The sequence below is a fragment of the Lycium ferocissimum genome, chromosome 8 (genome assembly GCF_029784015.1).
Source record: "Lycium ferocissimum isolate CSIRO_LF1 chromosome 8, AGI_CSIRO_Lferr_CH_V1, whole genome shotgun sequence".
NCBI classification, from domain to species: domain Eukaryota; kingdom Viridiplantae; phylum Streptophyta; class Magnoliopsida; order Solanales; family Solanaceae; genus Lycium; species Lycium ferocissimum.
The window spans coordinates 28537770-28550259 of NC_081349.1; the positions used below are offsets into that span (position 1 = coordinate 28537770).

A 12490-nucleotide genomic window follows, 5' to 3' on the forward strand; every position below is an offset into this window, starting at 1 on the left:
CTTGGGCTAATTTATTCCATTTAAGAGGTAAGATAAAATAATTTTAAGATTAATGAGATAAGGTGGGATATTCATTATTAAGTTTGAGCTTCATTTTATACTCTATTTAGTAGAAGGTGAGATAAATTTATACTTTTTATCAAACATGATACTAAATTAATTCAAAATTATTCTGAGATATTCACCTTATACCGTTTACCAAATTACCCATTAATTATGGACATATCCTTCAAAAATAATCAAATAATAATTATATTAATTAAAAGAAGAAAAAAAAACAATTTTTGTTTCTTCAAAAACCCAAATCCCAAAACCCCTTCTATCCAGTTCTGTTTACTGCTTCACAGTAACATTGAACTTGAAGGTCTAAAACCTCAAGTCTTCATTGTTGGGTTGCAAAGATTGTAACTTTTTAAGTTCTTTTTACTATGGCTGCTCTTTCTTTCAGCTTTTTTTCTACACTTCCCAGGTTCTTTTCCTCAATTTTTTTTTATCTTCTATCATATGCTCCTTTTTTTTAAATTTTTTTGCACTGTGTTATCTGGTTTACTTGTGAAAATTGGCATATAACTTATAAAGGTGTCACCTTTACAACTAGTTTGTGTGTGGATAACGTTCTGTTATGGTGAAATTTGGAAGTAAAGTTGAATTTCTGTGTTCCTGCTTTGTTATACTACTCTATTAGTTTGAGGGCAAGTTGAATTTCATCCATTTTTCTGTATGCTTTTATAACACTTCTTATTTGTATTTGCATAACATTGGTTTGAGATATTTTAAATGGAGTAACATGGTCAATGAGGATTTTGGGAATGAGGGGTAGTAGTAGTAGTAATTTTTGTTAGATATGCTTTTGATTAGTGCACAGAGGGTAAATATTGGTTTCACTATTAGTGCATAGTTGGAGTTTATGTGGAGAAAAAACCATTCACTTATAGAAAACCAGAACAAAATGAGTGGCTTTAAAGTTGCAATTTTTAATTGTATAATCAGTCAGTATGCAGAGAGGGTGTTTATCTTGATTGTAAAGATTCAATGTTTTTGCTTCTGTCTATGCATCTTAGATTTTTCTGATTTCAAAACATGGAGGAAATTTGAAGGATAATTTGCTGCTAAAACTAAAATATGCTTCAAACAGGAAGAGGAAACAACTAAGGTTCTATCTTTTCTCTAATATGCAGGCAGCATCTGCATTGGAATTTTTTCCCAAATATGAAAGTAATGCAGCTTCAAGATCTTAAACTTAAAAATAAATGGGTTCTTATGGCAGTCTCTAAAGAGGGAACTCCAGAGGATATAAAGACCGGCAGGACATCAAAACGAGCTCCAGTTTCGTCTAGGCGAAAGAAAGTAGTTGACACTTCAAATGATGAGGAAGCCGAAAATACATCAGGGTCAGTTGAAGAACCCAAAAAAACCCGGGGGCGAACCCGAAAGAAAAAAGAAACAGTGGAGAGTTCAATTGGTGATTCTATATCTGATGTGGAGGGTAATATCACTGATGGAGAAGCTGTAACAGAACCAGAATCAAGTATGAAGCCGAAGAAAACCCGACGAACTCGAAAGAAAAAAGAGACAGTGGAGAGATTTTTTGAGGATTCCATGTCAGATATGGAGGGCAACGTGACAGATGAGGAAGCCTTACCAACTTCAGGGTCAAGTGAAGAGCCCGTGGAAAAACGAAAACGAACTTCAAAGAAAGGTAAAATCTTTATACAAAGATATACATACTTCCTCATCATTGAACACTTGTGCTCTCTTTACATTTGGCAAGTTTAGAAGTTTAAGAGCCTGTTTGGATTGGCTTATTTTAGGTGCTTTTAATGCAAAATAGCTTTTAAGCACTTTTGTAGTGTTTGGGTAAAATAAAAACGTGTTTTTAAGTACTTGTTTTAAGTTAAAATGACAAAAGTAAGTCAAAAGTATAAGCTAGAATTCCTAACTTATGGCTTTTGGCTTATAAGTCAAAAGTCATAAGCCCATCCAAACAGGCTCTAAATTGCAAATCTCTCTATGCATAATTTTGCAGGCTTTTTCATTTTTGGCCTGTCGGCTGAAATTAATTATGGGCGCTAGCCAAAATATACAAAACCTGTACACTGATTATGTATATATATGTGTATTATATGTATATTTTGTGTATACAGTATGTAATTATATGTATATTTATACTTAATATACAAATCCTATACATTTGCTGGCTATTACTCTTTTGAGCGGTCCAAAAATGTAATAATCCCTAATTTTGCAGCAGCTTCTAGCTCTAGTAGCCTGGAGAAAGAACCAACTCAGAAGGTCACAAGGCGGAGGAGAAAGAAGGTTGATAATTTAGAGGATGAAGGTAGCCAAACAGAACTTAGTGATATTGAAGAAGAGCTACATGTTGCAAATGTTGATGCGGATAGTGACGAAGAACTGGACTTCGACAAAGATGGTGGAGAGGATATTAGCTTCACATATGGATGGCCACCCCTTGTGTGTTGCTTCGGGGCAGCACAGCATGCATTTGTTCCTTCAGGGAGGCCGTCCAATAGACTTGTAGATCATGAATGGCATGAAAGAATGAAAGATGCAATGTGGGACCCTGAAAAATTTATCAGGGCTCCAGGGGGGTGTTCAAGTAATGTTGCTGTGGCTCTTGCGAGCTTGGGTGGTAAAGTTGCCTTCATGGGGAAACTTGGTGATGATGATTTTGGTCAGTCCTTGGTATATTTTATGAACATCAACAAAGTTCAAACACGATCGGTTCGCCTGGACAGTAAAAAAGCAACTGCCGTTACACATATGAAAATAGGTAAGAGAGGGGGCTTGAGGATGACTACCACCAAACCATGTGCAGAGGATTCTTTATTGAAGTCTGAGATCAATATAGATGTCCTTAAGGAGGTGAGAATCTGAAAGAACCAAGTTTTATTTGGAAATGTGAAAGGATTGATATTCTAGTTTCTTTGAGGAGTTACTATTGTGGAAGTCATTATTTGTGTGATTCTTAATATTGCATAATCTAAATGAGAAATGACAAAAATGGTCCCTTATGTTTGAGGGTAGGGTTAAAATGGTCCCTAATGTTTGAGGGTAGGGTTAAAGTAGTCCCTTAAAGAACTGCTTTCGTCCTTTAAGTTTGCTAAAAGTTATTACTTCTCCGTCAATTATTTACCGAACTCTGTCTGTTAGATTGGACGAGAACTACAAAAAGAAAAAAGGAAATTAATGGGTAACTCCGATTTAGAGGTAGAATTTTTGTAGTTTCTGCTATTTTTAATTTATTTCTAGAGTCTGGTGCATCTTTTTTGAGGTGTAATTTCTGCTATTTTTTTTATATCTTTTTAGTGTCTAGTGCAGTTTTTTGTGCATACTTTAGGATTTTATGGGACTTTCTCGGTGTTTATTGTTATATCTTTTTTTTCACATTTCCGTCAAATCTAACAAACATAAATTGTCAAATATTTGACGGAGACTGGAAATGTGAAACGATTACTATTCTAGTTTTCCTTTTGGATGTGAAAGTTTGCTGACAGGTTTCTTTGAGGAGTTACAAGTATGGAAGTCATTATTAACGTAATTCTTAATGTTGTATCATCTAAGCATACTGTTTTCATGTTCATTTGGTATGTTCTGTTAGTGATAAGTGGTTTCATTCATTCTAATATGTCACACAGGCCAAAATGTTTTACTTCAATACATTCTCATTGCTCGATCCAAATATGAGATTAACCACATTACGGGCAACAAAGATTTCGAAGAAGCTCGGAGGGGTTATCTTTTATGATCTCAACCTCCCATCTCCACTATGGGAATCCAGTGATAAAGCCAAGACATTCATACAACAAGCATGGGATCTTGCAGATATCATAGAGGTTACGAAACAGGAGTTAGAGTTTCTCTGTGGAATAGAACCCTCCGAGCGGTTTGACACCAAGGATAATGACAGGTCTAAGTTCACTCACTATCCACCGGAAGTAATTGCTCCACTTTGGCATGAAAATCTAAAGGTTTTGTTCGTGACTAATGGGACTTCTAAGATTCATTACTACACCAAGGAGCATAATGGTTCTGTTCTAGGGTTGGAAGATGTGCCTCTGACCCCTTATACTTCTGATATGTCTGCATCTGGGGATGGCATTATTGCAGGTAAGAGAATGATTGGAAGGTTTTCATTTGCTAAGTAATGTCTTTATGTGATTACGTCTAGTGATTATAGAGAGATGAACGTTATAATGCGAAAACCAATAGACAAATTCATCCATAGTTTGGACAGAACAAAACATCGGATTGGTTACCTTCAAGAAGACTTTTTGTTAAACCCCAGTTCACTTATTGGTTTTTTAAAAAAAAAACATCCAAGGTGTATGGTATATATTATTATATACTTCTTAGGCAGGCGCAAGTGTAAGACTCGGAGACTTCAGTTTCTATTGGTTCTTGATTTGCTTACTTATCATGCTAGACATTTGTTTTTAGCATCTTATAATCGGTTTTACTGTATCTCTACCTGTTAGATTGGTTTGTTTCCTCTGATGATCAAATCATTTTCGTTGCTCATTTTACAGGGTCTCCTCAACTTAATATCTGTTGAAACTTTTGTTTCAGGTATCATTAGAATGCTGACAGTTCAGCCTCATCTTATGACTGATAAAGGGTACTTAGAACGAACTTTAAAGTACGCTATTAGCTGTGGTGTGGTAGATCAATGGCTACAGGCAAGGAGATTAGGGTATCCTCCTAAAGAAGGTATGGAAGATGATGTGGTCCCGGACGACCATGGCATAAAGTCGGTAACAGAGAGGGAATACCGAACACTGGTGCCTGTAAGTTGATGGTGTAGATGCTTGTAGCCAGCCCATTATGCTTATGTTGACATGAAATGCCAGGATGCCCTGTCTTCCTTGGAAAGTAGAAAGTCTTGGTGTTGGAAATGATTCTTTCTGGCATCACTATGATTGTACGAATTTTTTGAGTTTTTGTACGTGGTATCGGAGAAATCATACGGAGGGAAAGACGACGTCGCTAGTTCCATTTTCCTGAGGCTTTCTTGACTGCTCTGCCTTTAATGTAACATTTGTACTATTTTTTGACATATTGGAGAAATTTAGATTATTTAGCACAGAAGGCATTGCATTTGTTGTGTATCATACACCAATATCATGTCATCTCCTTTTTGTTATTCCTGAATGCGCTTGCTAATCATACACCAATATCATGTCATGTCCTTTTTGTTATTCCTGAATGCACTTGTTAGAGTTTTTAGCCTTTTTTTTTTTTTTACCATTTGGTGTTCGGAACTCACTGGACCGACTAATTTGAATTTACGTAGCGCTCCCTATCAAGGATAACTGCATTTCCAAAATTCTAATTCGAGTTGGTTAAAGAGTGGGGGAGCTTTCATCAGTGGGGTTCTATCACAGCAGATATTTGAACCATAGTCCTCTTAGGAATCAGCTTCTCTAAAGAACATTGACTCCTGTTGAATAAAGATGAAATGTAACTTCTTGTTTCTGATGTGCTCAAACACTGAACTTCTATACCATATGGCATTAACCCCATCAAAATGCCAGTGCGGCATATTTTGAACAGCCGTAACGGAGGGGTGATATATTTGAATCATTTAAGTAATGACGGAAGTATTTTTGTGCTGATAGTATAAGAGAGAATAACACCGATCCTTCTCGCATAGTAGACAAGCAAATTTGACCCTTTACCCTTAACTTTATGTATCAACAAGGACAACAATAGCAACAACATACCCAGTATAATCCCACAAGGTGAGGTCCGGAAACAATAGAGTGCACACAGATCTTACCCTACGTTGTGAGGCTAGAGAGGTGGTTTCCAATAGACCCTTGGCTCAAGGAGAGGCACACTTTAACTTTATGTATTAAACTTCTATATTCAAGGATATTAATTAGGGAGTTCTTATGATATTATCTGGAAATGCCACATTACATCTCTTAAACCTCTTGCAGCAATAAAGATGCTAAATTCAATATTCCTCTAGTTGCACATAATGTAAATTGCAAGAGTTTTGCCAATGGTGTTTGCCAGAATTTTACAAAGAAACTAATCAACTTTAAAAAGGAGATTCTGGGTAAGGATCCAATTTTATTTCCATCTTCCCCAACAAAAAACACACTTCTCAAACCCCACCTCAGAAGAGAGGACTGCAGGTGGAAGATACCTAATCCAACAGAACAAAAAGCTCCATATTTTCTTCTCAAACAGGAAAAGGGTGTCAAAAATTTGAAACAAAAAAAGGGAAGATCAAAAGAGAAGACTTGATGAAAGATGAGAGTGAACTAAAGTTGTATATGCCTTTTGCTACATATACAAATCATACATTTTGAAACCCTGGCCCTACTCGGAAAATTTTGCGCTGTCAAGTTTTGATGCAGCTGCCTTGTCCAGAAACCAAACCAAATTCCCTTTAGTTGGCTGGACCATTTTTGCAGGCAATGTCGGGCAGTCGGGTCCCAAATCATCAATCGCCGAATGAACAGCCTCAGCTTTGTTGCTTCCAGTTACAACTATAGCCACATTAGATGAAGAGTTGATAACAGGTAAAGTGAAAGTAATCCTCTCCGGAGGGGGCTTGGGTGAGTCGGTGAGAAAAGTTACCCACTCTTCTTTTTCATCGAGTATGGAGTGATTAGGGAAAAGAGATGCAACGTGCCCATCCGGTCCCATTCCTAGAAGGATGAGGTCAAACTTGGGGCAGTCACTGATGTCAGAAACGTTGATTACACGAGTCCTCACGAGCTGTCGAATAACAAACTCATAGTCTTCTGCAGCTTTTTCTGCTGAGACCGTGTCGTTAATGGAATGTACATGGCTTGGAACAATAGGCACCTGAAACATAAAAGCACAATATATAGATGAGAAACGCAAGAGCAGACCACTTTGGAAACTAAAATCAATTTCAGAAGCCCTTCAGACTTGGGAAAAAATTTCATCAATGAATTTCAGCAATACGGTTAAAAGGAAGCATTGAAAAAAATAAAAAACAATACATCTGGCCTAAGAAAAAGAAAAAAAAAAAGTACAAATTGAGGAATACATTATAACACGGAGCAATAACATTTTTTGGTATCGCCAAAAAGACTACAGCAGCTTGAGCTGGCGATTGATGAGTGTACTATCAGATTACCATGAAATCACCTATTTTGTTACGTCCATTTAGTTCATTCTGCTTTGAATCCTCTTAGGAGGACAAAGTAAACAAAATGGGAGTAATAAGGTAAAGCGAACTATGAAATTCTGTGTCTTCTCCTTTATTATCCCCATCCTCTAAACAGAAGCATAATCACCATTAGAATATCTAGATTTGGTTATCAAGCCCTTTTTTTAATAAGTTGGTTATTCAGTTTTATAATTACCTAAAATTCATTATGTCAATCTTTATCTGTGAAACAATCAGCATTAGTCTAACTTAGTAACTGCAGAAAAGTGTTGTTTGAACTGCAGAGAAGTTTTCTTTGAAATTGTCTAATCAATCAAGAAAAAGATGAAACGTAAAACATACAGATGAAACGTAAAACATAAGGAAACAAAAATCTGTTTTCTCCATTTAGCATTGTAGATCACTCATTTTGGTATTGACCAAATCCATAAATCAATCTCTTCAGGCCAGCAGCCAGATGGATGGTCTTAGTATGACCTCAAGTTAGTATTTCAACCACTTCGGGGTCCTGAGAGCTCATAGTGAGCGAGTATAATTGAACATCATAAAGAACTGAAACCGACAGCAAAATATATTGTGTGACTGTCAGTTCACTATGTTCACGTACAACACACATCCATCCAAACTCTGACCCCCCTTCAAAGCAAATAAACATTTATTAGCAAATAAGCACCTACCACTGCTAACTTTGTCCTTTTTCAAGCATTTAAGCAGCCACAAGAGACGGGTCACGAATTACATGTGGATGGCAATCTACTACTATGCCGTACTATGCAAAATTACAAGCTCAAAACATTGTGGGACATCAAGGAAAAGAACTGATCAAAAGAAATATGTTACACACCTTAAATCATGGCTGCAGCTACAGTACCGACAGCAGCCATGTGCAGAGGTGGAGCCAGGATTTGAAGTTTATATTCGTACATGCTAAATGGATTTAAGATAAATACAGAGAGTTTGGACCAAGTTACGGGGTTCAGCCGAAACCTTACCTTGGTATCTGGCTCCGCCCCTGTGCCCATGCCAATGTTCAGACCCTTTCCCCACCTCCTCCCCTCAAAAAATCTCACACCCACTCCCACGCCCCGGGAAAAAAAGGAAAAAAGAAAAAGAAAAGGAAGAAAGAAAGAGAGAAAGAACATCCTCACTTCTGTATAGGATGAACACAAGCAACATATACAAAAAATAATATCAACAATTACATTTAACTGGTGTTTAGCATGAGAGTTAGCCAAAAAGTAGTAATTACAACAGCATGGATGCCTCCCTTCCCATTTGATGCACCATATACAAAGATTAAAGGTATCTAATTCTTCCACCTCGACGTTGCACAATTCTGTGTTCCAAAGCTGAAAGATTATTATATCTTTAGGATAAACTGAATCAACCCAAAAGAGACACGCCTCATTAGAGGTTTATTTAAGAGAATACTTGACAAAGGTACATGTCAATTGTCATCAAGGATCACAACGCAAAATAGGGAGATCCATCGTTACAACTAAGGTTCGAATCACTAATACCATCAATGGTAGATCAATAGCATACAAGAAGATCATGTAAAAGTTAAGAGTTATCTACCTTGGACAAAAGTCCATCCTTGGCAAGTTTGTAATTACTGTCAGCATGATTTTTTGCCACCACACGTTCGTCCACCCAAAATATATACCACTTAGCCCAATCAACAGTTTTGCTATAAGGAGCTTCACATAGTTTTCTGCTTCCCAAGAATTTCAAACCAATTCACTACCTTATAAACAAGGGAAACAAAAACATTTGACAGCAAAAAATACAACACACTTACATACCCCATCAAGCTGATGAGGGAGCCACCAGATAAAGCAATAGTAAATACCCCCCTCTCCTTCACAGAAGCCTCTGATAATTCTGCAATATAATCTGCCAAATTGGTGTTGAGTTCGTCCAAATACTCGTGAATCCTCACGTCTCTTCCATCTTTATTAGCCCCAGAAAGAGCCATACTTGTTTACTGCACAAATCATAACATAGTAAGCAACAAGTCAGCTACAATTGGGACCATATTCTGTTTGATTCACCTGAAAAGGAAAAAAAGAAAAAAGAAAGGGTCTAACAATGCCACAATGCTCATTTAGCATGAAACAAAACACAGATTCCCAAATTGCACAATCTGAATAAAAGTAAAGGAGCAAAACTATGGCTTCCTTTTCTGCAGAATTCATTAACTTTGGCTCAAACTCTATATTTATGTTCAAAATCCACTTAATATGTATAAATAACTTATCCAGAACCTAGTACCCTATCGTTTCTAGAATCCAAAACTCATAAACTCAAAATCCCACCTCCGCCTCTGGACTTAAACATTAAAGCAAGGTAAGAATTCAGTAGCAACTGTGTAGTACATAATCAAAAAAAGAACTTATATTTGACATTGGCAACAACAACAATCCCCCCCCCCCCCAAAAAAACCAACCCACCCACCCACAAAACCACATACACCTTCACCCAAAAAAAAAAAAAAAAAAAAAAAAAAAAGAACAAGCAAAACCAGTAGTCAAATTATGAAATTCTTAAGAACTCAAAAAAAAAATCACATCATACTAACCAATTCAAGGTTTAGATATTCTTAAAACACAGAAATCAAACAAACTAGTGCATGATCACTTCACAAACATCAAAAGGGGAAAAAACAAAGACAAAAAGAAATGAAGATGATCAACAACAAGATCAAAGCTCCAACTCATTAAATCAAGAACATGCACGTGAAGAAAACACTAAAACAACACTATAGACAAAAACCCCAGATCAGAAAAAAATCATCATCGTCTTCCATTAATAATCTTGAATTGCCAAAAAAAAAAAAAAAAAAAAAAACACACCAAGAACATCAAAAAGATAGAACCCCAAGGAAAAAAAAAAAATCTTGAATTACTATTAACTTACAAAGGAGAAGGAAAATGATGGGTTAGGCAAAGAAAGGGAAAACAATTAAATGAAAGAAGAAAAGATGGGTATAAGCAGTTTCTATACAACATATATAAAGACAACACATACACACACACACACAGAAATAAATGTATATATAAAGTTATAAACATCATAGGAAAAAAAAAATTCTTGAAACATTTTTTTTTTTTTTTTTTACTGAATAAAACATGAATTTTGCTATGATGAATATAGGGACTTTACCTTATGTGATACCACGTGCATAAGATGATGGTGACAAAAATGTACTAAAATTCTACTTATTTTTATTGTGTTTACTGGATAAAAATGAGAGAGAAAAAGATGAATCACGTTCCTTATCTACTTCTAAAACTTGTGTCAGAAAATATAAATTGACTTTGTTTTCCTAGATACTCTGCTGTGTTTTATCTAAGCAGTTAATAAATAATTTTTTATGTAATTAGTTAATTTAATTAACCTTAGGTTCAATGGAAAGAAAAACCTTAGATTTAATAATTGGTGCACATTTAAAAAAATTGAGTGATTTATCTTATTTAATTTACCATCTATAATGCGCAAATTTATGCTTTTAAGCTAATGATTTAGGAACACTATTACATTATTACTCACTCGAGATTTGGAGTGGATTTAAAATTAGTAGGCGTTTGGACATGCGGTTTGAAATCATGAGATGAAATCAGCGTTTAGACATGCATTTTATATTATGGTTTCAAATCATGGTTTGAAATCCTAAATCATCCAAAAATGCATGATTTGGGTTTGAACCATGGTTTCAAAAAATTTAAATATAAAATTTGATCCATAAATTTATATTTTATAAAAAAAAACCATAAGTTGGTAAATATTTTTAACAATTACTCCCACCAACCATTTACCAACCTCATTAACTTCCACCAACTTTTATTTATATCTATCATGTGGGAGGATTATATTAAAGAGTAGTTACATTACTATTCATGTTAAATTTTCATTTTTATTGAACTAAAGTTTGATCAATTGATATTGTATTTTCTGTAGCGCTTAAGAAGAAATAGCGTATTCATTTTGTTATGAACTATGACTTACTCATTTGATAAGATTGTATAAGAATTGAGAATGTTTTGATAGTTTTCACAACTTGTGAGTTTTTTATGTTTATAAGAGAAAATACAACTTAAGATATCCAAATTACATGTCCAAACATGGTTTCAAATCATGGTTTGAAACCATGTCCAAACGGCTCCTTAAAGTTACGTATTCAATCTAATCTAGTAATTCAAATATATACGAATGTAACTTTTTAATATAACATCTCAAAAGATGACGGATACATTGATATTTCAAGTTCATAAATTTCATGTCACACCCCAATCCTGATAGGGCATGACGGGCACCCGACTCTCATCAGAGTCGAGCGAACCCTCGGACATTTGCTCTATCAAAACCGTCATTTCAAAAAACTTTTAAGAACATAAAACTTTTCCAAAAAGAAATCATCTAAAATACATACTCTTTTAAAGTACACAAATGACTCAATCGACATCACTCGTCGACATCCCGACAAACATACCACAGACACTCGTCCGCAAAGTCTCTAACATATACAAAATACCATAACATAAGTACTCTGACTCGGCAACACTCCAAACTGAGATGGAGCTCACCAATCCGGTCGATAGCTCGGGAACATCCTATAGCCAAATGTCTTCTACTTATCCGTATACACCGCGTGTACATGAAACGCATACTTGTGCAAAGGGACGTCGACGAACAATGTACCGAGTTTGTATGCGTAACTAAAACAATATATCTCGACTCGAATGATAAAAAGTAACCGACTCAACCGTACCTATAACCAACTCGATAAACATGTACGTGCATATGAACTTTTGATGCGAGCGTGAGTATGTGCGTGTGTGTGTATATATATATATATATATATATATATATATATATATATATATATATATATATATATATGCATGCTCATGCCTTCACCCCTCGCTTCGTGTGCATAATAGATAATGGTTCTTCGGCATCATAATCATCGTATACCTGGGCCGATCGGTGGTTTGCGTATATAACGCCTTAGCCCTTTTCCCTTCCTCATAAAATGATGTCGTGCATGTATGTAAATATGCAGATGCATGAAAATCTTTGAAAAACCATCAAAAGACTCCCTTCGGAGCAACTTTAACGCAAAACGGGAACTTCTTCCCCTTTTCATTTGTCTCTTTCGAGACTCCAAAATTTAAATGTAAAATGCATGAAAGAGAACCTTTTGAATGTCCCTTCGGGAATTAGACAACATTATGAAATTGCACAACCTATGGATGCCCTTCGGGACTTAAGAAGTCAAAGATACGAATACTCCTACACTGTCTAGGAATAGAGTCT

At 35.7% G+C, this 12490-nt stretch overlaps 2 protein-coding genes across 6 annotated transcripts; one reads left to right on the plus strand and one right to left on the minus strand.

Annotated features, from left to right (window-relative positions):
* The first annotated feature begins 288 nt into the window (after positions 1 to 288).
* On the plus strand, positions 289 to 5192 carry LOC132067823 (fructokinase-like 2, chloroplastic). 2 transcript variants are annotated; one of them, XM_059461172.1, is made up of 5 exons: positions 289 to 469; positions 1179 to 1699; positions 2249 to 2883; positions 3657 to 4128; positions 4588 to 5192. In XM_059461172.1, the coding sequence occupies exons 1-5, from the start codon at positions 429 to 431 to the stop codon at positions 4812 to 4814; spliced, it is 1896 nt and encodes a 631-aa protein (XP_059317155.1). In that variant the 5' UTR covers positions 289 to 428; the 3' UTR covers positions 4815 to 5192. The 2 variants fall into 2 exon arrangements, with proteins under 2 accessions (XP_059317155.1, XP_059317156.1); XM_059461173.1 differs by having other exon boundaries at positions 290 to 469; positions 2252 to 2883.
* An 884-nt stretch (positions 5193 to 6076) lies between these two features.
* On the minus strand, positions 6077 to 10474 carry LOC132067825 (probable 6-phosphogluconolactonase 1). 4 transcript variants are annotated; one of them, XM_059461176.1, is made up of 4 exons: positions 10337 to 10474; positions 8977 to 9158; positions 8750 to 8885; positions 6077 to 6840 (listed from the first exon to the last, which is right to left on the minus strand). In XM_059461176.1, exons 2-4 carry the CDS (start codon positions 9147 to 9149, stop codon positions 6349 to 6351), a joined length of 801 nt encoding a protein of 266 aa, XP_059317159.1. In that variant the 5' UTR covers positions 9150 to 9158; positions 10337 to 10474; the 3' UTR covers positions 6077 to 6348. The 4 variants fall into 4 exon arrangements, with proteins under 4 accessions (XP_059317159.1, XP_059317157.1, XP_059317158.1 ...); XM_059461174.1 differs by lacking the exon at positions 10337 to 10474 and adding an exon at positions 10091 to 10248; XM_059461175.1 differs by lacking the exon at positions 10337 to 10474 and adding an exon at positions 10091 to 10198 and having other exon boundaries at positions 8977 to 9225.
* Positions 10475 to 12490: the final 2016 nt, after the last annotated feature.

What these genes read in the sequence shown, in the direction of transcription:
- LOC132067823 (XM_059461172.1), top strand. Translation starts at nt 429, where the DNA reads ATGGCTGCTCTTTCTTTCAGCTTTTTTTCTACACTTCCCAG. An exon ending in TTTTTTTCTACACTTCCCAG is followed by an intron (nt 470 to 1,178) that starts GTTCTTTTCCTC and finishes TCTAATATGCAG; the next exon opens with GCAGCATCTGCATTGGAATT. An exon ending in AAAACGAACTTCAAAGAAAG is followed by an intron (nt 1,700 to 2,248) that starts GTAAAATCTTTA and finishes CTAATTTTGCAG; the next exon opens with CAGCTTCTAGCTCTAGTAGC.
- LOC132067825 (XM_059461176.1), bottom strand. Translation starts at nt 9,149, where the DNA reads ATGGCTCTTTCTGGGGCTAATAAAGATGGAAGAGACGTGAGGATTCAC. An exon ending in TCCCTCATCAGCTTGATGGG is followed by an intron (nt 8,886 to 8,976) that starts GTATGTAAGTGT and finishes CTTGGGAAGCAG; the next exon opens with AAAACTATGTGAAGCTCCTT. An exon ending in AGGATGGACTTTTGTCCAAG is followed by an intron (nt 6,841 to 8,749) that starts GTAGATAACTCT and finishes TTTATGTTTCAG; the next exon opens with GTGCCTATTGTTCCAAGCCA.